Source organism: Ptychodera flava, chromosome 6 (genome assembly GCF_041260155.1).
Source record: "Ptychodera flava strain L36383 chromosome 6, AS_Pfla_20210202, whole genome shotgun sequence".
Classification (NCBI taxonomy): Eukaryota; Metazoa; Hemichordata; class Enteropneusta; family Ptychoderidae; genus Ptychodera; species Ptychodera flava.
Window position 1 is genome coordinate 28,129,114 of NC_091933.1, and position 23,319 is coordinate 28,152,432.

The 23,319-nt window shown below is 40.1% G+C and overlaps 3 protein-coding genes and 1 long non-coding RNA gene across 4 annotated transcripts in view; 1 reads left to right on the forward strand and 3 right to left on the reverse strand.

The window, feature by feature from the left end:
• Window positions 1–4,014: 4,014 nt before the first annotated feature.
• Window positions 4,015–9,417, forward strand: LOC139135394 (uncharacterized). The gene is made up of 3 exons (XM_070702768.1): window positions 4,015–4,355; window positions 7,224–7,333; window positions 7,852–9,417. Exons 1-3 carry the CDS (start codon window positions 4,141–4,143, stop codon window positions 8,790–8,792), a joined length of 1,266 nt encoding a protein of 421 aa, XP_070558869.1. The 5' UTR covers window positions 4,015–4,140; the 3' UTR covers window positions 8,793–9,417.
• A 669-nt stretch (window positions 9,418–10,086) lies between these two features.
• Window positions 10,087–21,431, reverse strand: LOC139135395 (mitochondrial carnitine/acylcarnitine carrier protein-like). Its single transcript, XM_070702769.1, has 9 exons — window positions 21,074–21,431; window positions 19,369–19,461; window positions 18,510–18,637; window positions 18,079–18,169; window positions 17,056–17,181; window positions 16,476–16,548; window positions 11,870–11,976; window positions 11,230–11,354; window positions 10,087–10,439 (listed from the first exon to the last, which is right to left on the reverse strand). The coding sequence occupies exons 1-5, from the start codon at window positions 21,161–21,163 to the stop codon at window positions 17,059–17,061; spliced, it is 525 nt and encodes a 174-aa protein (XP_070558870.1). The 5' UTR covers window positions 21,164–21,431; the 3' UTR covers window positions 10,087–10,439; window positions 11,230–11,354; window positions 11,870–11,976; window positions 16,476–16,548; window positions 17,056–17,058.
• On the reverse strand, window positions 10,377–16,979 carry LOC139134421 (mitochondrial carnitine/acylcarnitine carrier protein-like). Its single transcript, XM_070701282.1, has 5 exons — window positions 16,928–16,979; window positions 16,476–16,548; window positions 11,870–11,976; window positions 11,230–11,354; window positions 10,377–10,439 (listed from the first exon to the last, which is right to left on the reverse strand). The coding sequence occupies exons 1-5, from the start codon at window positions 16,977–16,979 to the stop codon at window positions 10,377–10,379; spliced, it is 420 nt and encodes a 139-aa protein (XP_070557383.1).
• Window positions 21,432–23,217: 1,786 nt separating the features above from the next.
• The window catches only part of LOC139135397 (uncharacterized), a 1,608-nt gene continuing 1,506 nt past the window's right edge, over window positions 23,218–23,319 (reverse strand). Inside the window, exon 3 of the long non-coding RNA XR_011552982.1 lies at window positions 23,218–23,319. This exon is cut by the window's right edge and continues 9 nt beyond it. This is a non-coding gene — a long non-coding RNA (uncharacterized lncRNA).

The window sequence follows — 23,319 nt, forward strand, 5'->3', positions numbered from 1 at the left end:
AAACAAATATCAAAATATCCTGTTTTCCAAGACTTTTCTTTGAATAAGACCCATTAAAGACCGAAAAAGTGTATAACACTGCCATAAGTGCCGAAATAGGCATGTAAATTCAAACGTTTAGACATCATTTTAGATTTCCCGCCATTTTCAAAAACTATTATCATATGACTGAGAAAGTAAAGATTACAACAACAAAATGTTGGCCATCGTGTGTTTTGCATTCAAGTTAATGGCACCATGCTTGTTTCTGGTTTGATCACAATGTGTATGTGCAGGAAATACTTTCTTTCTTCTTCTTCTTTTTTTTTCTTTTTTTTTACTTTTCCGGGGCGCCATTTTATGAGTTTTGCACCCGTTTATTATTCAGCCTGTTAAAACGTGTAGGCATTGTCCAAATCAGCGAGCAGTGATACTTCTGTACACGTCCTTCAGTTAGCACATTTACACGAAACAATTTTTATTGAAAATAAAATCATTGAAATTCATAAAATTCACAGCTATTGGGGCTTTCAATAGGATAAAATCAAATATACAACCGATAAAAATGAGCACCATCCTCTCCGGAGGGGCCTTCATCTAGTCTTTTTTGTAATTGGCCACAGACAATTTAGCATAACATACGGAAGCCTTTAGGAATTACGGGGGTGGGGAATTGGGGGAGGGTCACTTTTTAGAAAACTGTCCGGGGGGTCACTTTTTATAAACCTATCTTCGGGGGGGGGGTGAGGGTCACTTTTAACAGAAGCTGATTTTAAGGCCAAACCTTCGATTGTCCATGTCATATTTTCCGAATGGGCGATCACTGATGAAATACACTGATTCTTTTAAATACATTCACATTATCGATAAGTTTCACAAGCAAATAAGATGCAGTGGTATCCTACTGAAACAACTTGAACAGTTAAAACTGATGAAACACATGGGACACAAACATATGGGACAAGAGGCAAAGTGTATATCAATTACCAAACGTCTATAAATATACAGATATTGTTAATTTTATATTGAAAAAAATTGTTCATAGTGCTCTTACAGACTACCATGTATAGTGAAACAATCATAGTATTTCGGTAAAATTCCAAAATCGAATTTCTTGTACACTCATGGAATTGTTTCCCCGGCAGCAGTTACTCGCTGTGGGTCATGATCTACGTAACAGCCACCACTAACGCGATAATGCTAAAGTTTATCCCTTAAATTTACAGTGTTTTGATATTTATATGCCAACATACTGGAGCAAGTCGATGTTACCGTCTACGAAATCTTATTGTTACCACAGTAGAGGGGGAAATGCTGTCACCTAACATTGATATTTCATTAGCGCCCTCTCGCGATAGAGTTAAGAGTGGTTTCAAACTCAGCGTTATTCAAAGATTGTTTAATGGACGTCATTTATTTTGTTTAAATATTTGTGTCATACACAGGTGCTGCTCAAGTAGAAGTAATAGTTATATAACAATAATCTAAGGGTATATACCAACCTACTCTCGTTCACTAAGTGTCCTGCTCACGATGCTCATAATGATGACAAAAATTCTCACCAGAAAATATGAGAGGGAGGACCCCCTCTCGTTCTCTCCCCTGGGATGTTCTGGCAGTGTTGCTTAGTAAAACACAAATTAAAAACGCCTCTCAGATTGCACCAGACTGCAACATTGCACAAATCAATTTCTAAAAAGTTTCCGTGCAAAATAGGGGACAGCCCCCTCTGACACTTTCCCCCTCAGCCTCTCGCATGTTCTCCCCCTCTACTTTCAAATTCTGTCAAGTCAGATGTCCTTGTGAAAACCCTGATACAAATCCAAATTAAACAATACTATATGGTTGGATACTAGTTATATCACGAGCTTTTATATCTGTATGTTATTGTCACTTTGGATTTCATTTGTTGGCTTAACTTTTTTCAACCGTCGTGAGATAATCGATGATAACCTAGCAGGGTACATCAGGATTTGAAAGGTCTTTACTATTGCTGTATTTTTGTAAACTTTACGAATACATGTATTGGTATTTAACTTTTCTACGTGGGGGTCAGTCAAACTTTCAGAGTTTGAGAGGGGGTCACTCAAATTCATCATGGTTGGCATTGGGGTACTCGAAATTTCAGGGTTTCCGATGAAATTCCTCCGACCCCCTCCCCAGGCCGTAAATAATGACGGCTCCCTAATACCGAGTTCTCAGCCTGGGAGGATGGGCCAAGTCACATTGCTGAAACCAACACTGTTATTACACAGATACTTATACATATTACGGGTGTGATGATACATGTGGACTACTTCGGTAGAGTAACACAACTGCCAGATGTGTAAAACATAAAATCTTAACCATACAATCACATGACCAAATGCAATCTTAATGTAATCACGTGACGCAAATTGAAGGCTACCATATATTCATTAACTCATGGAAGTAAAATGAAATCGACCATGATTAAGGCAAGGGAGCATTAAGGTGGTAAAAAGACGTCCCCTTATCCATAGACAGTCTATGCTTTATCCCTGTGATCTGAGAGCGAAAGCGTAGCCGTTTATTCTGTAAACTCACATAAAAATAATAACAGTATCGACATATAAACCCCGGCTACCTAACAAAGTGCACCGTGGCAAACAGCCATACTGTCATAGCTGCATCAATCATTTTTCAAGGTCACATAATTATGACTGACAATAGCTCCATAATATGCAGATATGCTAAAATAGCATTATGTCGCTCCAAAAAGCATCTGACACACAGCTCCTCTAATAGCACAAATGTTATGTTATCCAAAGAAGTAGCTCATTTAGTCTAATTATATAAGCTTATGATTATTCAAATATCAAACCACCCCTTCGAGTATTCCACAGGGAACCCATAAATCTATAGTTGTTGTTGTTGTTGTTGTTGTTGGTATCGTCGTTTATGTTTACATTAATCGTGTTGTTGTTGTTTTTGTTACAGTTGCTCTTGACCAATACAATTCAACATAAATATTGTGTTGTTATTGATCAAACGTAATATAGATGTCCTAAGAAACACTACAATGCTCTGAGTTCCTGTGCAACTCTCTCCAAACGTACACTCTCGTCAAATAGGAAGAGAGTATACTATTGGAGAGTTGCATACACAGGCGCTCGTTAGCTGTGTAGTCTGCTAGATCGATCGATTTTCTGCTCAATCAAGTGAGTATTTAGGTTCCATTGCAGTGGCGGGGATTTCGACTACGGGACTATAGATCGAGCAGAAAATCGATCGATCGAGCAGACTACCCAGCTAACGAGCGCCTGTGGTTTTACCAGAGGCGGCCCAAAAACTATTACTGAGTTTTTCTCACTGTTTTCTCTCTCATTTTCTCTCCTTTTCACGCTCTAACTGATCGGAGTAAATAAAATAAATGGTTATAGAGCCTAACCTAGCCTCTGTGACTCTTTATCTATTTTACACCCCATTACAAGGACGTATATCTCTCATACACACATGCTGTAATTAATTAGTCAACACAACTAATTATGCTAATCCTGGACTTATCAGGGATTTTACGGGTTGGTCAACATCGCAAAAGATACGAAAGGTTACTACTCCTTTTTCATTTACATCTCTATCTTTGCAATGTTGGCCAACTCTTGATAAGTCCACGGATTAGCATAATTAGTTGTGTTGACTAATTAATTACAAGATGTGTATATGAGAGATAAACGTCCTTGCAATGGGGTGTAAAATAAATAAAGAGTCAAGAGGCTATAGGTTAGGCTACACAGTCATTTGCAGTCAGAGCATGAAGAAAGGATAGGGACAGACAGTGACAGAGAAAACAGAGAAAACTCAATAGTAAGCTTATCAATAGTGTATGGGCCGCCTGTGGTTTCACAGGGTCAATACTGATAGCGTCCTTAGTGTTATGACATCTACATTACGTTTGAAACAACAACAACACAGCAGTTATGTTCGTTGAATTTTATTGGTCAACAACAACACAACTTATATAAACATAAACAATGCCAACAACAACAACAACTAGATTTCTGGGCTCCCTGTGAGTGTTCACGCCGTTCTATGTTGAACAGTGAGTGACCTAATTGGAGGGAGTGATCAGCTCCAGGAAACTGGGTTGACCTAGGCACAGTTTATGCATAAACAGCACAGTGCACTTTGAAAACAAGCAGTATGGAGCTGGGGCGGGTTCACCAGGCTCTTAAACTTTTCCCTCGGATACTCAGTTACCGAAATTGGACGAGTTCTTTCAAGCGTCGCATGTTTGTGACCACTACGGTGTCTCAGCAACAATTGAAACCTAACAGGGACTCCATTCTAAAGCAAGAGGTTCTGAGATTCAACCCGAAAACACCCGTCGAGTCTGCCGTAACTCCTCCTTCCAGCTGGTAAGAAAACAACTAAATGATTAACTACATTGTGCGATACTGGAGCGTGTACACTTTGCTATGGAGGTTGGGATGTGATGGAAAACTACCGTACCAGTTTTAATATGATAGGAGCAAAGCGAAATAACCTGTTTTATCGCCTACAACCATAGTGAAACCGTTGTTTGACCATGGAAGTGGCTTATACCCCCATGTTCGAACAAACATGGTCCCAAATGCATGACCTTCATACATTATAGCGCATTATCCGGCGCGGTGTGTACGGTTTGGCTCGGTCAACTTCAGTCTCTCGATGAGGGATGGTACCTCATTGCAGAACCGACGCTTCTGTCTAGCGAAGGTGGCATAGCTGCAGTACCGTTGCTTCGAGGGTTTGCCTTTGGTTTAGGAGTTAGCCGTTCTACCATAGACCCTCGAGAAAAACTCGAGGGTCTATGGTTCGACCCACAGTTATGAGTGTAGTGATACATAGTGGCCGCCGCGTAGTGCATACTACTTATATATCACCATATCACTTAGCCCTGCGTACGATGCTGTGTGTTCCGCTCCCGGGGGGGGGGGGGGGTAACTCCATGGCTAATAGTACGGGGGGGCTCCGCACGAACATGGAAACCCAAACTGTTGTGATACCAGTTTTGAGCAAAAAAACCTACCCTTTCTGATACCTAGTTGTGGAAACGCAGCTATCTCTTGGCGGGGTAGCGTGAGTTGCTATGTGAGTGGCGGGGTTGACCTTTGACCCACATAGCAACTCACGCTACCCCGCCAACAGATAGCTGCGTTTCCACAGCTATCTGATACCATACAATACCATACGTATACAGATACGACTCACTCGCCTTGCGTACCAGGGGTACCAACAGTCAAACCGACAGATCGGAAATATTGATGGTAGATCTGGGATGTAGATACATGGGTTTCCAGTGTTGACAGCATGATTTTTTAACAAATGTCAGTTTGTGTTTAAAACCGGACCCTTTCTCATACCAACACCTCGTGAAAAGTATACCCTTTCTGATACCAAACAGTGCAAAAAAACGACCCCTTTCGCGCGGACCCTCCCCGTATAGCCATCTATGGGAGTTACCCCCCCCCCCCCCCGGGGTTCCGCTACAGCTAATCGCCCCGTGTGGTGAGCGGGGCGATTAGCTGTAGCAGAACACACAGCATCGTACGCAGGGCTATGTATCACTACACTCGTAACTGTGGTTCGACCCCTCAACACTAAGCTTATACACAAAACCTCGAGCCCTTGTCAGCAGTGCGGCTAGCTATAAAGCTTGACCAAGAAGGACCGTATAATCCTTAATAGCGCTGTACGAGGTTTCAGATTTGTTATTTAATACAGTTAAACCTGGCTTAGCGGTCACCCTTACAAACTGGTCACCTTTTTAAAGTGTTCATCCTTACTAAGTGGTCGCCTGCAGCGCATCGTCCGCTCGTACAACTCGTTTATAGCAGACAGAAGCATCCAGCTGCCCGGAGCGGAGACCTTGGCAAGCGAAGATGCCTGCAGCGGACCCGTGGCATTTACATGAAACATGTTAATGACGTAACAGCCACCTCTCTTACTTGGTCAGTGGCCTCATGGAATCACAGGGTACACAGGCTTGTTGTTTATTTGTGTCTGTTTGTTTGTGTGTATGTTTGTGTTTGTTTATTTGTTATTTTTAATGAAATAACAGCGAAAAGCTGTTTTGTTAATATTTGTCAATAAAGAGCAGTTTATTTGTTTATTTGTTTGTTTATTTATTTATGTGTTTGTTTGTTTGTTTGTTGATACGTATTTCCGATGGTTAGGGTTAGGGTTAGGCTTAAGTTAGGGTTAGGCTTAGGGTTAGGCTTAGGGTTAGGGTAAGGCTTAAGTTAGGGTTAGGGTTAGGGTTAGGCTTATTCACTCCCTCTATATACTCAGACTGTCTGAGTATATAGAGGGAGTGAATAAGCCTAACCCTAACCCTAACCCTAACTTAAGCCTTACCCTAACCCTAAGCCTAACCCTAACCCTAACTTAAGCCTAACCCTAACCCTAACCATCGGAAATACGTATCAACAAACAAACAAACAAACACATAAATAAATAAACAAACAAATAAACAAATAAACTGCTCTTTATTGACAAATATTAACAAAACAGCTTTTCGCTGTTATTTTATTAAAAATAACAAATAAACAAACACAAACATACACACAAACAAACAGACACAAATAAACAACAAGCCTGTGTACCCTGTGATGGAATTGCTCCAATTTGGAACACAACGTATATAATGGTCCGCATATCTGACTTTGAATGACCTCTGCCAAAATGCTTTGAATGGAAAGCAAGGAATTGATCTATTTCAACTGATTTCATGGCTGCAAAAATGATTTCAGAAATTAAATGTATGTATCATTTTAAGAGCTTTATGATATCGAACTTAATTGTTGCTGTTTCGATTCCTGTAAACATGGAGGTAAACAACTGCTGTAAACAACACTATATACACCACCGACGCTGAAAGTAATGCCACACCCACCCTCTATAGCAATATCAGCTCTATGTCACTTTTTCTTTGTCCCTTGTGTGACCACTATACAAAGGTTCGACTGTATGGTTTCGTGCGCGTGACACATCGGACACTGGTGCGGAAATGCAGACAAGTTTGGCAGTGCTGTGTGCATGCGCGATTATTTTGCAGCTTGCATTCTGAGCCGTCCATTGTTCATTGTATGTAATATAGTAGTCGTTCATGCATGCATAATTTCAAAAAATGTAATATAAATTTGGGGATATTGTGCATAGGAACGAGAGAACAATTATGAGCGCCACATGCGCTTAGCCTTATTTTACATCTCTCTCTCTCTCTCTCTCTCTCTCTCTCTCAGGTTCACCAGTACAGAATTTCATGAGCTGGAATGTGAAACAATATTCAACAAGCATTGGTTATTTGTAGGCAGAAGAGATGCAGTTCAGAATCCGACTGAATACTTCACAGGTTTGTTTACAATACTATCAGGGAAAGATTGAGAATGGACAGTGACATTGACAAACACGCTTTGAATATACCTTCTCATGTGAGTTTAAATTACTCCAGGCTTCTCAAAACAAAGTTGCAGGTTTTACAGTAAGCTAACAACAAACGAACGCTTTTCACTGAAACTTAGTGACGTCTCTTGATAACATGCCTCAAACTATTTTGCTGGAACTTCCAACCAATCACAGGCCGGTCCTTCAAATTTTGTATAACCATAAACTGCAACGAGATTGTTATTCTGAGTGCCTATAGGGGTCTACGTCCTTCATTTTAGTGACCGTGACTGTTAAACAGGGTTTCATTGTTTTTGTGCTAAAATATCAAAAAAATGCAATTATTTGGGCTTCCAGCATTTGTTGAATTCCGCAATGTTCTCAGAACACACTCTACAAGTAGAATTATCAAACAGCTTTTAATACCTAGGCAAATCGGCCGTCTTCTGACCTCTTGACTCCTAATTTTCATTCGTTTACCCCCAGGATTAATTGGAAACAATCCGTTCATCGTGTTGCGCGACACAAATAATGAATTGAGAGCATTCTTCAACGTGTGTCGTCATCATGCAATGCAGGTGATCAATGACCTGGAAGGCAAGCTTGACTCCGAACAGCTTCAGTGTCCTTACCATGGTTGGACATACGCCCTCGACGGCAGGTTGACGAAAGCCACTCGACTTCGCGGAATACAGAATTTCTCCGCTCGTAACTTTGGTCTCAAGCCTATGGGTGTGAAAACCTGGGGACCGTTGGTCTTGGTGAACCCTTTCAGCGAGAGCGAAGATTGCAATTTCTTTGACGATATCATGCCATTGAAAGAGAGCCTGGATGCCCTTGGTTTTAGCTCAGGATTGAGGTTCGTTGAGAGAAAAAGTTACATCATGAAGTGCAATTGGAAGGTCTTCGTTGACAACTACCTAGACGGCGGGTATCACGTTGAAATTGCCCACAAAGACCTTGGCAGTGCGCTCAACCTCAAATCTTATGAAACCAATGTGCACGACTGGCACTCAGTACAGAGAGTTTCAGGCTTGGATAACGAAGATCGCGTCAGTGGTACCGCCATTTACGCCCACATCTTTCCCAACTTCATGATAAACCGATATGGACCATGGCTGGACAATAATACCGTGCTGCCGCTCGGTCACGACAAATGCCAAGTGATTTTCGACTACTTTTTGGAGGAAAAGTTCGTAAAGGGTCTCGGAGAGGATGAAATCAAAAAATTCATACAAGAGAGTTTCATCGCGAGCGACAAAGTACAACAGGAGGATATTTTCCTCTGTGAAGGCGTTCAGCGCGGGTTGTCATCTGCAGCATACGATATCGGCAGATACGCGCCAAAAGTTGAGCATGCAGACCACGCCTTTCACGTTCGTCTCGCCGAGATCTACAGAAACCACCTGAACATCAGAGATGCCTGACACTCTGGGATTGCTTTTTTCATATAGTCCTAGAACTGACCATACAAGTTTCCATTTCTTCTGATCAGTGGATACAAATCACATCACAAACAAAAGTTGTTTTATCTGCGCTCCGTAGCCTAATCAGATGTCCTATTGCAGTGGTTAATTTCGTGAAGTCTGGGGCGAACTAGCAACAATCATCGTAACTCACCTCTTTGCGACAACAAGCTGAAGGCGATACTTTATAAGAGGCTTGATTTTTGTCCAGCATCATGGAGGAGATTTTAAGCTCCAGAACACTGTAAACCAGTGAATACTATAGTAAAATTTGTCCATGATGGTGAGAATGAAAAATTCCGTGAACTGCGCACAGTATATTGTACTTTCATTGTTCCTAAATATTCATGGTAGACATGGTAATCTTTCTCTTGTAGTCGATCGCTCTTATATTTGCAATTTTGTACCAAAAATACATCTTGAACCTGTTTTTCGACATTACATTATGACTTAGATCTCCTTGATTGCCATATTGTAAGATTAGCGACCACAAATCACATATAGTTGGACAATGCCAATAAATATAATGTTGTGATTTTGTCATGAGCAACCTTTCGCCACATTAAATAAACTCAAAAAGATCAAATCTGTTTGTGATTTGTCGCAAAGGATAATAGAATGAAACAAAACATCCGAAAAGCTTTGAAAATCACCACATTTTGATTGACGGAAAGCAAAATGAGTCGTTAAAGTACTTTAACTTCTACCGAGAGTCCCTTCCACAACATTCTACCTTACTAAAGTTGTATTGGCCATCCCATTTCCAACGTGAAGTTTGAGTTCTCATACGGAAGGTTTAGACTTCTAAAATACTAGAGGGGTTTTTTTGACTCTTTAGGTCAAAATACACAGTAGACACTCTCGGAATATTTCGAGGAATAATCGCCCAGCCTAAAAATCAGGAGCACGGGATTGTCCTAAGCTTTTTCTCTAGCAACCTGACGTTTTCCAAAGTCGTGCCCCTTCATAGGAAGTCGTACAATTTGTTCAAATTTGTTCAAATTTCTATCTGCAGAAGCCAAATTAGCGGGTAATGCCGTGTAGTAATGAACGTGCTATCGATGTCAGCGCTATCGTTATCGTCAGATCACATGACATCACATTACTTTCTTGATCTGATCTCATCCCGTGTGACAATGCAACGCACGGCTCCCTCGGTAGGCGGTATACGGAGCTTAGCGACTCGATGCATATCGAAAAACCTCGTTGCTAGTCTAGCAGAAATTATTAACGGTCAATAATCTCTGCTGGTATGTCGATCTACATTGCAACACACAGCAATGCACGTTTATTTTCAGTGGGAAAAAATTGTAGCAAATGTGGACTAGGAGAAAAATATTCATATTTAATGTTCTCGTGGACAAAGCCGTGTCAAAGTTCAAGAAAGCAATAAAATCTACAGATTAGGAGATAAACAAGCCATGGGAATGCGTTGAAGGATAAAATTGACCTTTGACATACCCCTCTCAAACTTCTGTTCAGACAATGGTTCTTTGAGACACATCATATAATTTAACAATGTTGGAATGAAAAATGGGCTTAATGTTAGAGAGTTGTTGAAAATCTGTTTAAAGCCTTCATGGTCATTTCGGCACCAAGAAAACACGCCTGCAAAGAAAAAAGAAAAGATGCATACAGTTGAAAACCATGGTAAAGTTATGACGTCGTTATTTTGACACTTTGTGGAATATCGACACATATTTGAACAGGCAAGATATAGTATGTGTTTAACGCTCTGTGATATTGTATATAAACAGGGCCTCGGTTGTGTTTAATTTGTCTGTTCTTTGTTGTTATGCAATCTACACAACGTTACGGTAAAAGTTCAAAGTTTGAACAAACCCTTTGTCTGCATAGTACTATGCGATAATATGTATAGATAACTGTATTCAAAAAAGAAGATAATCGTGTTCCATGTTGGAAAGTTCGATTAACCCTTTGAGCGCCAAAGTCATTTTTTGTCACCTTTTGAAAATATACCTTGGTCAATTTTTTTCAGATTTTTGTCAAAATTTTGCAAACTGTACCCAATGAAATGTGATGTCCATTTGGTCCAAAATTATCAAAAAATTACACAAAAATTAATAAAAATTGGTAAAAATGTTGCACTAAAATTTTTGTTGAGAACAATTATAGCACTCAAAAGGTTAAGGTACCGATCAGAATTTTTTTGGTGGCCATGAAGAGGTCGTCGTTCAGACAACCCTCGTGTGATTTCCATAGATGTACTATGTCAATATATCGAAAATATGTCAGATAAATCACCGTGGCGGCAATTTCTGAAGTGTCTTCTCAAGTTTCCTTCACTACAATATAGATTTAGCCCCTCAAAAGGGAAAGTAATGTGGTGTAGAGAAGCAATGAGAGTTGCAACTTATAGTGCAACGCACAGACTCACAGCATTTGCTGGGAACGCACGGATCAGATACGGCGTGAGGCCTTTGCAGAACCCACGGGCGCCCTCACTCAGGGCCAAGTCCATGATGACATCACGCAGGCCATTTGGGTACTTTCCATGTGGAGCTGTTACAAAAGATTAAACAATATACTGAATTTCATGATTACAGATATCATTGAAACAAATTTATCCTTACATTCAATATGGAAACAACCAGCAAATTATCGTTTTGTGACCAATAGTCGGTGGAATTACGATGAAAATTGGCACATTCAGCTGTACCGTGCACTTAACTTCAGTGTTTTTGGAAGACCACGCGTCTGTCCGAACATATCGAGGGAACGTGAAATCTAGTTTAAAATGTCAGAAAGAAATCACTCCATTGCTTTACTTCACAAGTTTGTGTGCTGAAAGGTTACAAAACACACGAACAAGCGAGACATACGAATTTGCGTAAAGCTTTTGCTAGTGTATATAGCGTTTGCGACTGTGACATCACAACAAGCAAAGAGTACATTTCTCATTGCCGGATAGTGCTAAAGAAGAGTGTTTCGGGATTCATGCACATTTAAGTACAAATGCAGTCTGGGTAAGGGTCTGGAGGATGTAAGCACTGAACTAGGCATGAACTTCTGCTCACCAGTTTGAAAACGTGATTTCAAAGTGTCCAATGGCATAAAGAGTCCACAGGAACAACCAGCAATACCGCCAGCGATAAGGATTCTCCCAACACTCAAGTCTTCGGTGCTGCAAGCCAAATGGAAAAGACATTATAGGGACTTTCCTTTCATGAATTGCATGATCAGTACTACTTAATTTAATCATATCCGCTGAAATAATGTTAACTTGTAACATGGCCCAACAAACGAAACCAATCTTCTTTAATTTCGCGTGATAAATATAAGAACGTCACTCGACATATTCATGTATTCATTTCAAATGTAGTTCTTTGTAATTACCGTAAAAACCCGATCAATTCGACCATCCTATTAATTCGACCACCCTATTTTTTTCACCAAACATAATTTTATTTGGGCCCTTTCAAATCGACCACCGACTAAAATTTGGACTTTCTCGATCTCTATTAATTCGACCGAATTACATACCCTTCAAAAACTTCCTTCAGTTGGTGAATGAACGATATTTCAAGACATCGAAAACCACCGTTACGAATACGATGAACCACGGGTCGGACAAAAAGGCAGAAATGAGAACAACAAAGGGCTTTGTAAACGGCTTTCAGATTGGTTTTCATTGGGTCACATGATTATTTTCGCTGAGTATGAAACCTCAGTGATTTATAGTGAGCTTGATCTCAGTCGCCCTCTTTCGAAATCTGCGTGAAGTTTCAGCGTGTGTGAAGTACCAACCCTCTAGTCTCTGGTTCACCTTAATATCGAAGAAAGTAAGAATAAATTACCTACTTTCTCCCTTTCTTATTGTCTTTTCCGAATTCTTACCATCCCGTGTTGATTGAAATTTACAGACTCTTTCTGTGTGTGAATCAATATCCCTTCCTAAGTGGACAGATATTATGTTCTAAACCACATGTTGCTTGTTCCTAAAACACATAGACAGATGTGCCCCGTGCACTAAAAGGACGAGTTTGCGAAATCTTTTGCGAACGCTGAAAAAATTGCTGAGGAAAAATCGATGTTACATGTCAGTAAGTACGGCCGCCGCCGCCGCGCCGTGCGTTCTTACCGACTGGGAACAGAGCCCGGGGAACAGAGTAATATTTTCAAACGCAAATGGGGACAGTGTCAAGGAAAGAGTAAGACGACGACTGATTTTTTCAAGCTGAAGAAATTGCTCTTTCTGGCTGTTTTAATGACTCAATCGAATATTTTTGTACCCAATTAATAAATCATAGACAATCTCAATTCTCGGTTTCTGGCAATTTTTGTCGACCGATAAGTCTTTTCATCTTCAATATTCCATTCTAATTTCACCTATATAATATCCTAACCTCCTGTGACTTTCCTTCTAAACGTTGATTTGCCTTGTGCACCAAAAGAGATGCTGTATTTTATGCCAAACGATGAAAAGATCCCTGAAGAAATAACCATGTATCAGTCAGTACGCCGACGGCAGGCGAAACCCGGACGGCCATGCCGATTGGGGACAGAGCAGAGTAGATCGAAACGCAAACGGGGTATTATTATAGGAAAGGCGGTGACTAATTTTAAAGCTGAATAAAGTGCTGTCTCTGGTTGTGTAAGTCTGTCGATCGAAATATATACATTTTGTTCCCAGTTGATTAATCATGGGGGATGGCAGTCTCGATCTCCCCTTTATGGTTCGATGTTTACTGACTCGTTCCTTCTCATTTTTGTCAATCGATGAAAGCATTTTCGTCTTCCTTATTCAATCTTACTTTGACCGATGTGATATCCTGACCTACAGTGTCATTAGTTTTGACCAACGTACAAAGACGTTGCCCATGCGCCCGGTTGACGAGATATTTTGCAAAACGGTGAAGAAATATTATTATTTATTTATTAGCCGTGTTCACAATAATGACACTGGCTCAGAAAGAAAGAGAAGGACAAGAAAATGTATAACACTGAAATATTTGGACACGTACGGCCATACTGCATGGGGGCCCGGGAGACATCGATGTCAGTCTTTCCGGACTGTTTACATGTAGCTTAGGGGATATCAAAGGAGATGAATCAGTTGGTTGAATAAAACAAAAGTTTTCAGACATATTTTATGTCAATGTTGTAAATGTTGGACTTTTGATTCGATTGAGAAACCAGAATCACCTACGAGAGATGTCTGTATTAAACACGGACGCACAATTCGGAATAGTTTGTTGTGCTACTGCCGATCTCAGTCGTGGTGTCTCTCTCCCATAAAATTTCAAAGCTATAGGCCTACACTTGTCGTTTCGATTCACAGGTAGCAGTACACCGATGACCAGATATTAAAACAAGTCTAAGCAATTTTACGCCGTGAACGTCCTTGAACCTATGGACGTGCCCATTGTTTTAATGCGCCCATTAGCGTGTAAACCCCTGCTCGTTCCCAGCAGAGTACTTTTTTAAAGTTCTGTACATCAGTGTACACTTTGTGTATAAGCCCTAAACCTAGTTTAATTCAATTATGGAAAGGTATTAGTGAAGAATAAAGGGTCGTTACAGTTGCTAAAATTGCGAGAAAAATGGCACGTTTTTCCAGTACTTTTACAGTTCTGTGCTTCCCATCCCCGTTACTCAAATAGAATAGTCCTATTCACAAGCGCCATCGTTTTAAATCACGTCCAGGATGTGCTGTTGATTTTCATTCTTTCGTGCAATTTCATTTGTTTGAAGCAATTATCCTTTCATTTGACTGCTCTGTGGGACTCTTCTGGATATGTGTTTTGGATAAAAAGAACTCTACAGTGAAAGACATAAACTTCGACGGTGATAGGTATACAATATCGGTTCGATGTGCGAAGATATACAGATTACAAGTTATTTTAGAAGTTCTCAAAACCATTAAAAATATTTCTGCGCGCCACTTATTGATCGTGTCTTCATGAGAACGTCCTTGAATCCGTGACCACGACCATTGTTTTTGAAGTGTTCGACGGTCGATGATCGGTAGATTAATGAAGACATATGTTACTGAACTATCGTGTGTTTGTTAGCATGGTTAGGTAATAGACGGTGTAGTCTGTAGAGGCGATACGGCGAAATTCCAAGGCCCAAGAGAGCATGTGACGTACATCGCATGCTGTCTAACAACGAACGAGCCGTCGGTTTCCATAGCTACGTGAAATCCGGCCTCACCGATGTCCCTGTCCTGATTCGGAGAACAACTTTCAAGCTGCGAGTTGAGGTTCAGATGTCCGATTTTTTCATATTCAAAAGGCTTATTGATTCACAGCGAACGCCCGTCTTGTTTTTAGCACATGAGGGCAATTGATCATTCAAAGCCAAATAGCCAGTGGGAAAAAATTCCACCGGACGACTCGCTCTCACCAGCGGTCGCAATGAAAAAAAAAATCGAAGTCTCTGAAGTCGGTATCATTGCTCCGCCATGTTTACTGTTAGTTGTACGGCCAGTTTAAAGTCACAGATTTTTCTTCACGGCAAAATTCATATAATTGCCATACCGCAAAGTTCCCTGTGCAATATGTCTAATGTCAATTTGGCAGCAAAAGCGTCACGGACATTCGATCGATGGTGATACACTTTCTCCAGGCCGTGACATGTCACCAGTTACGAACTTTACCGGTTTTCGATACGAAATATGCAATATATTATCAGCATCGTTCACGTTGTGTTTTGAGTCTGATATCGAATATAACAGGAAAAAACTAACGATTTGAGAGACGATAGAGACCACGCCCGATACGGAAAATTGACATCAACTACTTGCATTGAGCAGTGACCTGAAACTTCAGACTTATATATAAATGTCGACAATATAAAATATCGAAATACCGGAGAGGGAGAGAGAGAGGTTTACGCTGTCGCGATTTGATTATACTGTTTCGGATATGACTTCGGTATAGACGATACACAGACATCGAAAATGTACACCTACTTTCCAGAAATTCGACTAATCTTATAATAAGAGTAGAATAAATATAAAAGTGTTGGTTGAAGTAAATCTACAGATGTTGGTTTTCCAAAGTTAGACAATACTTACAGAAATATGGTCATCATAGTCTTCTCTTAAAAACTATTATCTTCAACACCACGTTTCTTATGATCGGTGATGTCATTTTTTATTATTTTTACAAACTTTCAATGCATCAAACGCCATTAGACTATCTCATCTGCCTGTCAGGGAGTTACTATATATTTCCAAGGGCTGGCACACGATGTCAACTACGCGTCGTCCGTCGAGCGGCCGGTGGCAGTGTCACAGATCGCTCCGTCTGTAATCGCGGCCACTTTGATTTTGATGTGACACCCAGGTGTGTTTGAGGTTTTTTGTTACCTAATTTGTCGACCTCAAAAAATTCCACAGTCCATGCTTTGAAGCAGTCTCAACATGGCAAACATGTCTCGCGTAAATTTCATCCTCGTCGTTCCAATTAATTCGACCACTAAATTATTTCGGCAGTTTTAATTTCCTAATAAATCGACGATTTTGAAATCGTAATTATTTTTTTCTGGTCGAATTGATCGGGTTTTTACGGTAATGTACAGGGGGTTGAGCTAATCTTCAATCTTGGTAGAGGGCGGTATAATAATATCAGTCAGCGAAGACAGAAATTTACAAATCATACTCATTTTGTAAAGTACCTTTGTCCTGATGGCGTCAGAGTCCGTTTGAGAAGTTCATACGTCATAAAGAACAAGCCCGTGCTAGGTACATCTGTCAAAGACAAAATTTGATCACAAATGAATATCTACGCTGTTATTAATCAAAACATCATGAAACAGAGTATATACCTTGTCTATTCAGAATATTGCATTATTCAAACACTCCCCCGAACCAGTTTTTGATTTTTAAAAATGTAGGTTATGCAATGTGTGTCAGAGCGAAAGTCAAACGGAACTGATAAGCAATAATATATTGATAGAATTCGATAAATTTCGATTAGATGAATCATTTACATTTTTTCTTATTCTCGACCCTCAATGTATATGCTTTTGTAGTTAAAGATTCACTTAATTATGGCAGTGACGTGTCCCAGAGACCGATAACGTGTTTTCCAGGATTTCAAGCTTGCTCTTGGACTTCGGCTATTTACGCAGTGACACATCAAAGTTGTTTCCCTTGACTTCACCACAGTGAGTCGCCATGGCGGCAAGATACTGATCTCGTGCCCAAGTAATGTTCTTCAGTCACTTGCCTCACTGATTCATCACCTTAACTCACCTTTCAGTAATGTTGGGACAGCGCCTTTGTAAATTCCGAAATGCCAGCTTCTCTATAAAATTGTCTGACACAGTCCATTGGACCACAGTACATGACCATACGACCACGACCACCGGACTGTTGAACCTATCGAAAGCAAGTGTACAAATCAATCACTTTCCCTTTTTTGATAACAATCTGAGTGAAAGACTCGCTTTCTGTAAACTTTAAATCAGGCAAGAACGAATAATATTGTATAAAAAACACAATTGAAAGACCCGTTTTCTAACTGAGATTCAGGCAAAGTATGAATAACATTGTTATTACACATTATACAGTGCAATAAGCTTTTTATCACGTAGCATGTCTAAAAGAACAATGATGGGTGATATGCACGTAATAGGAGACTGTTCGGGGAAAGCGTCAAAGTGTGATTCCATGAAAATTGAAAAGGAAATGAACAAGTGTCAAAGAATTATAGTTATAAGGGAGCTACCACAGCATTCGTGCTCAGGTCATTCACATAAAAAGTCACCACGTCCACAGGCTAATTAGACATTATTTGTGTTGATTTTAGCAGTTATGATCAAAATTAATTATGAATATTAGTAAATTATTAATATGAATGTTACAGGATGTTACAGTGATATATTGATATGTATCACTGTATACACTGTGTAGTAACTTCCGCTGATATTTTGGCATAGATTATGAATTAAATAACGGTTTACAGAGGGTTGATTACATAAGCAGATTACAGTGTGTAAAAATATGATTTTATTAACCAAAATCATAATTTATTAATAATCATTATTAATATAACAACAGTGTGGGGTTTCCAGAAGGTATTTACACAAAATAGACGACATCGTCGGTAAAAAAGCAGGATTTTATTATTCTGTAACATTCACATTAATAATTTATCAATATTCATAATTAATTTTTGATCATAAATGGAAAAATCAACACAAATAATGTCTAATTAGCCTGTGCCACGTCCAACGAATATACTTCATCGAAGATAATCGTCCCAAGGAAACTCACCTGCAGTGTACATTTGATTCTCTCGACCGGCACGAGGAAAACCATGGCCACCAAGCTAGAAAACATTCCAGCTTTGAACAACTGTGAAGTACTAAGAAGAACAACCATCACAGATTCTGAGAGTTGTGACATAACATTACCATCGGATTTTCAAAAAAAGCTTTGATCATCATTTCAGATTTCGATGTTGCCAGTTCTAATATTTGAAGAACTTGCAAGTATATCTCATCCACACCACCATGCTTTCAAATAGTTTCTTTGTCAAGAATCTCTGATTAGGAGGATGTGAATATATTATATGGATGCATATTCAAACGGATTAGACGGATAATATCACCTTAACAGAATTTTGTATGTACATTGGCTTTTGGATTCTGTAACAGTTTGTGCATCGCTGCATAGTTATGCACTCATCAAGCCGACCCACTTACGTCAGTTCATCCCCTGGGCGTCGTTGTTGGAGTTTCTTGGCAAGCCCAAAACCGGAAAAATAAAGCGCCGTTATTGGTGTTATCATCAGCATTGGTGTCAGCATGCCCTTGAACAGTCCTCTCACACCCTGTGCGCAATGTGAACACAGACTTTCAATTTCATGAACTTCCCCATGACCTTTACTCACAGGGAGTACACTCTATGGAGAAGAGCCATTGTTACCGTTGGCATGTGTCATCGCTGTAAGTGATACAACTCGTACGTGCCCTAGTGTGTCAACGAAAGTCTGAAAGCAGGGGTGGGGTATGGATTGGCAAAAGCACGAACTTTCTGATATTGAGAGCTAGTCTCGAGGTACAGCTGCGACCCAACAGAAATAAAGACCGTCAATTTAGTATTTCTCCGTGAAATGGCCAGTAGATTATAACAAATGTGTAATCACGGAACATAATTGTACAACATCACTAACTTATATATGAAAACCCAACTTCAAATAACTAGTGGGAAGTTGATTTCTTCAGGTTGTTTGGTTGTGTTTTGGATTAGGATATTATCGTTTAGAAACCAATGATGTTTCATCGTAAGAAAAGTGACGGACAGACATGTATAGAAAAATCAGATCCACTCCAATTTCCTCTCCTTCCAGGAAAACTACCACGGTATGTGCCACCTCAGCTGTTTGAATAGATCGGAAAAAACAGACTCAACAGGTCTAGCTCATTTGATTAGAAATATCTCCACATCAAAGTTAAACTCAACCTGCCGTAAATTAAATTTAATTTTCTATGACCGAGCTCTCTGTAAAGCAATCGGTTCCAAAATAGACCGACGGGATGTCAAGCTGATGTCCAAACGTACCTCACTTCGAATACTCTTGACGGCGCAATCAACCATTCCCTTGTACATCGGAGATCGTCCATGAGGGCGGTTTGACTGTGTTTGCAGTCGCACCTAAAAGTGAAACGTGGTAAAATAGATGCTACTGTCAATGGCGTACCAGGCTTTGGGAATGTTCCTTTGCCTGACAACGTATTTGCATCACATACAGGACAAGGTGAAAGACTTGAGGAAAGACCCTTGGAGTGTATAAACGACACGGTGTGCACACGTAAAAAAGATGCACGAAAACTTTTTTATCTATATTTTGTGTACAAACAAGGAACAACTATTCTTGAAGTGCAGGTCTTAGTCAACAGTCTTGGTAGTCATGTTTTTTTTTTATTCTCGATATACTTCTTATGCAGTCTTACCCCAGTGGTGGCAGTCCCCGGGTTGGTTGGTACCCATGCGCGTTACCAAATTCACGGAAAAGGGGGTGGTTTTTCTTCAGTCATCTCGGAGATTCTAGGTCCGTGAAATCGAGAAAAAGGGGTACTTTTTCAGAGTAACCTCCGAGATTAGGGGTAGTTCTTTCATAAACTCCCTAGGACACTAAATCTGGTCTAGTCTCACTCACAAAGAAAATGAAAAACAGTACCGTACGTTTGTATGTACATATGACGTATACATGCCCATCACTTAGGGTCCATCCCCCCTAAATCAAATTTAGTGTATAAAACGGATAAGGAAGAAGATTGTGTATGAATGTGACTAAAATCAGGTGAGGACAAACATTTGTGATGTACATGGATACAAAGTCAAAGTCAACCTCCAGGGTCAACCCTGGAAGTCAACATACTAACCTCCTAGATTTCGAAAATAAGGGTATGTTTTTTACAGCTAATTTCTCCCAGATTTTCCACAAATAGGGGGTGTTTTTCTCAGAAATATTCTAGGAAAGGGGGTACTTTTCAAACTTGGGTAACAAGCATGGGTACCCACCAACCCGGGGACTGCCACCGCCGGGAGTCTTACACGATACTTACTGTAACGACTGAGCTACATCGATTTTATATTCTCAATTCCTATCACACATGAGGTACAATTGCCCATGAAATTATCCCAAATTGCCGCGATATTACTCGGTGTGGTGACAGGATCTATCGACACCAGGTAAAAATTATCTCACTTTGTATCGCGAAGTGTCTGCACAGTTAGTTTGGTTAAAGGTCGAGCAATTCAACCTTTGATAACTTCGCCGATTGTACGTAGTAGAACGCGTACGATCATGTGTACCAATCTTCCTCCCATGCGTCGTCCACCTCGGAGTAAATTTGTTTTAAAATGCGCACAATATTTAAGATATGCCTAGTTTAAATATTTTTGTGTGGCGATTGTATCGAAATGATAGCTCTGTAAAGTTACCGGTTGAAAGCTATAAACAGATTCGAACTCAAGGTATTAAAGATGTGACGCCCTCTGTGGCTACATTACCGTAAAACAGATGGTCTCGGACGTTCACATGGGAACATGCGCTGCGATCAATTATGAACTTGCTTTTGACAGACTGCAATGCAGTGTGTGTGTGTGTGTGTGTGTGTGTGTGTGTGTGTATGTGTGTGTGTGTGTGTATACATACATATATATATATATATATATATATATATATATATATATATATATATATATATATATTTACAGCATAAAACCAATATAATCCTAGTATCCTATACAGAATACATACCTTGATTGTGTCTAAAGGTTGCCCAATTACAATCATAAATATGCCACCGATACCGCCGGAAATAAAATCCTTCATTGCTCTCGTTTCCATGTTAATGTCATATTTTAGCCTCAACAGTGCTCTGTATAGGATCTGAGATGCCTAAACCTGTTGCTCTTTCACCGAAATCGCCATAGACATCATTTTCTTTCCGCTGAAACCTTTGCCATGCCTGTAGGCTGGCTGGCGTTGATGGCGTAAAGTCTAGAAGGCATTATGTTTGCGGTGAATCTTTGCCTCTCCGATTTTGCGAAAGATACTTTATCCAGAATTAGTAGCATAAACTCTGACCTGTAGGTCGGGGGTCAATTTGGCACGACAAACAACTTTGGAATGTCAAAGTATGCTGTTTAAGGCTGCTGCACTTTTTTTAGCAAAACAGGTTTCAAACTGAACTCTGTATCCAAGGAGATTACATCGTTTGAAATGACGCGTCGAGGATGGCGATGATGATGATGGATCATGGTGGTGGCGGCGGTGCTGCTGATGTGTTTGAGATGATCGCTGTTGTTGTTAAATGCGCAAGTCAAATGTACAAGCCCGATCTCTCCAGCACGACTTTTTTACTCAACTTTGTTCATAAGTGACACATTGAAGGTTATATGATGATAAACGAGTACGCCGCAACACTGTGATATACCGGATACCGATAGTCAAACTGATTCGACAACAGTTTCACTGTGAAAAATATTATCACGTTTCCAGCTTTGTGAGTAGTAGTTATAGGCAAAATTTCACAAGCTATGCTATGCTTTACCTTGGAAAGACTGTGCTGCTCCTTTCAGTGTCATACTCGGGAAGCAATTGTTCAACTTTGAACGGCAACACGAGGGCTATTTGGAGTAGACAACATGATATTTCAAGCATACAAAAATAAAACTGATGATTATCGTTCCTGGACAATTTTCCCTGTAGGTCACGATTCACGTTTCATTTTAGAAGGTCAAAGTGTAGTTTTAGATTAAACCAGAGAACAGACATTTTGCCTTTTCCAACCAACCTGCTCAGAACCATCCCTGGGTGTCACTGAGGTTGGCCTGTGTCATCCGATGCCCCTATCGTGAGGGCGCCATTATTCACAAAGATGATAGTAAGTGTCATGATCCCAATACCAGAAGTAGTAAGTGTAGACAAGGGCGTATGCAATACGCTATAAAAGAACACTTTTTTATTCATGTAGATGAATATTGAAATGAGATTTTTTGCGATTATACCTGTCAGATTTTCCTCGGCTTCCTCGTTTTTTCTGGGTAAAACTGAAGAATACTATACTCTCCCGAAAACCCTGAGTTCATGATCATAATGAAGGTTACATTACAACTATTTTACTTCGACATCGCCCTGATAGAGTCTGATTGCTTGATCAACACATACAAAGAGAGTTCTTCACCATATCGGCTGATCTTAGGCACTGTTATGGCATGGTGGCAAGTGTATTGGAAAGTCAAAAAATGTGCGTTTCTGAAAACTGTCGGCGTCTTGCCTACGTTCCCCTGGTTACATTACTTTTTTTCTCAAAAGGTTCTGCTTATCACTATACCATAAACTTAAAATAACTGTAGACCTAAGATTCAATATGAAAATAGACGTCAAGACGAAATATCACAGCGATTAAAGTCGTGTTGTCAAGTTCAAGTTAAGTTCAATTACCACTTTGCGAACTTGACGTTGTTCAAAGTTTCAGTGCTCTACTTCTAGTGGTATCGTCCCATTCACCTATTCGTCGGCAGAAAGATTCAATGAATTTCGAGACCGACGCCCTAAACAATTGGAAAAAATAAAGCCTGTCCTTTGAAACTGCACGTTATTATGTACTTTGTCAGTATCATTCCAAGAAAATCATTCTGTGCTTGGCCGATTGCCGTTTGCAAAGTCCCATCTCGCCAAAATTCTGGCCATTCGCATTCATTGAATCATTACTTATTCAATAGCAGTCTGTCTTTACAGCATAACATGGCTTGCAGGCGATTGCGAGCGTGAAAGTCACGGTCAAAAGATGCACGACGCCTTCGACGTGTCAGCGTCACACCCTCAGTCTCTTCTTCGCCGGCAGTAATGCCATTTCTCATTTCCCATGTTGTAGCCTACCGCCGTCATACATCGTAAGTAGCGATTTCTACCAGATTTTGATCCGGATCTCTTATGTACACGGACAGAATTGGTCCAATGGCGCCCGTTCTCATAACGGGACCTTCTTCAATTGTCAC

What these genes read in the sequence shown, in the direction of transcription:
- LOC139134421 (XM_070701282.1), bottom strand. Translation starts at nt 16,979, where the DNA reads ATGGCGACTCACTGTGGTGAAGTCAAGGGAAACAACTTTGATGTGTCA. An exon ending in CAACTTTGATGTGTCACTGC is followed by an intron (nt 16,549 to 16,927) that starts GTAAATAGCCGA and finishes TGTCTTTGACAG; the next exon opens with ATGTACCTAGCACGGGCTTG. An exon ending in GTGCGTTCCCAGCAAATGCT is followed by an intron (nt 10,440 to 11,229) that starts GTGAGTCTGTGC and finishes TTTTCTTTGCAG; the next exon opens with GCGTGTTTTCTTGGTGCCGA.
- LOC139135394 (XM_070702768.1), top strand. Translation starts at nt 4,141, where the DNA reads ATGGAGCTGGGGCGGGTTCACCAGGCTCTTAAACTTTTCCCTCGGATA. An exon ending in GTAACTCCTCCTTCCAGCTG is followed by an intron (nt 4,356 to 7,223) that starts GTAAGAAAACAA and finishes TCTCTCTCTCAG; the next exon opens with GTTCACCAGTACAGAATTTC. An exon ending in TCCGACTGAATACTTCACAG is followed by an intron (nt 7,334 to 7,851) that starts GTTTGTTTACAA and finishes GTTTACCCCCAG; the next exon opens with GATTAATTGGAAACAATCCG.
- LOC139135395 (XM_070702769.1), bottom strand. Translation starts at nt 21,163, where the DNA reads ATGGAAACGAGAGCAATGAAGGATTTTATTTCCGGCGGTATCGGTGGC. An exon ending in TCAAGAGTATTCGAAGTGAG is followed by an intron (nt 18,638 to 19,368) that starts GTACGTTTGGAC and finishes CATTGCGCACAG; the next exon opens with GGTGTGAGAGGACTGTTCAA. An exon ending in GAATCAAATGTACACTGCAG is followed by an intron (nt 17,182 to 18,078) that starts GTGAGTTTCCTT and finishes TGCTTTCGATAG; the next exon opens with GTTCAACAGTCCGGTGGTCG.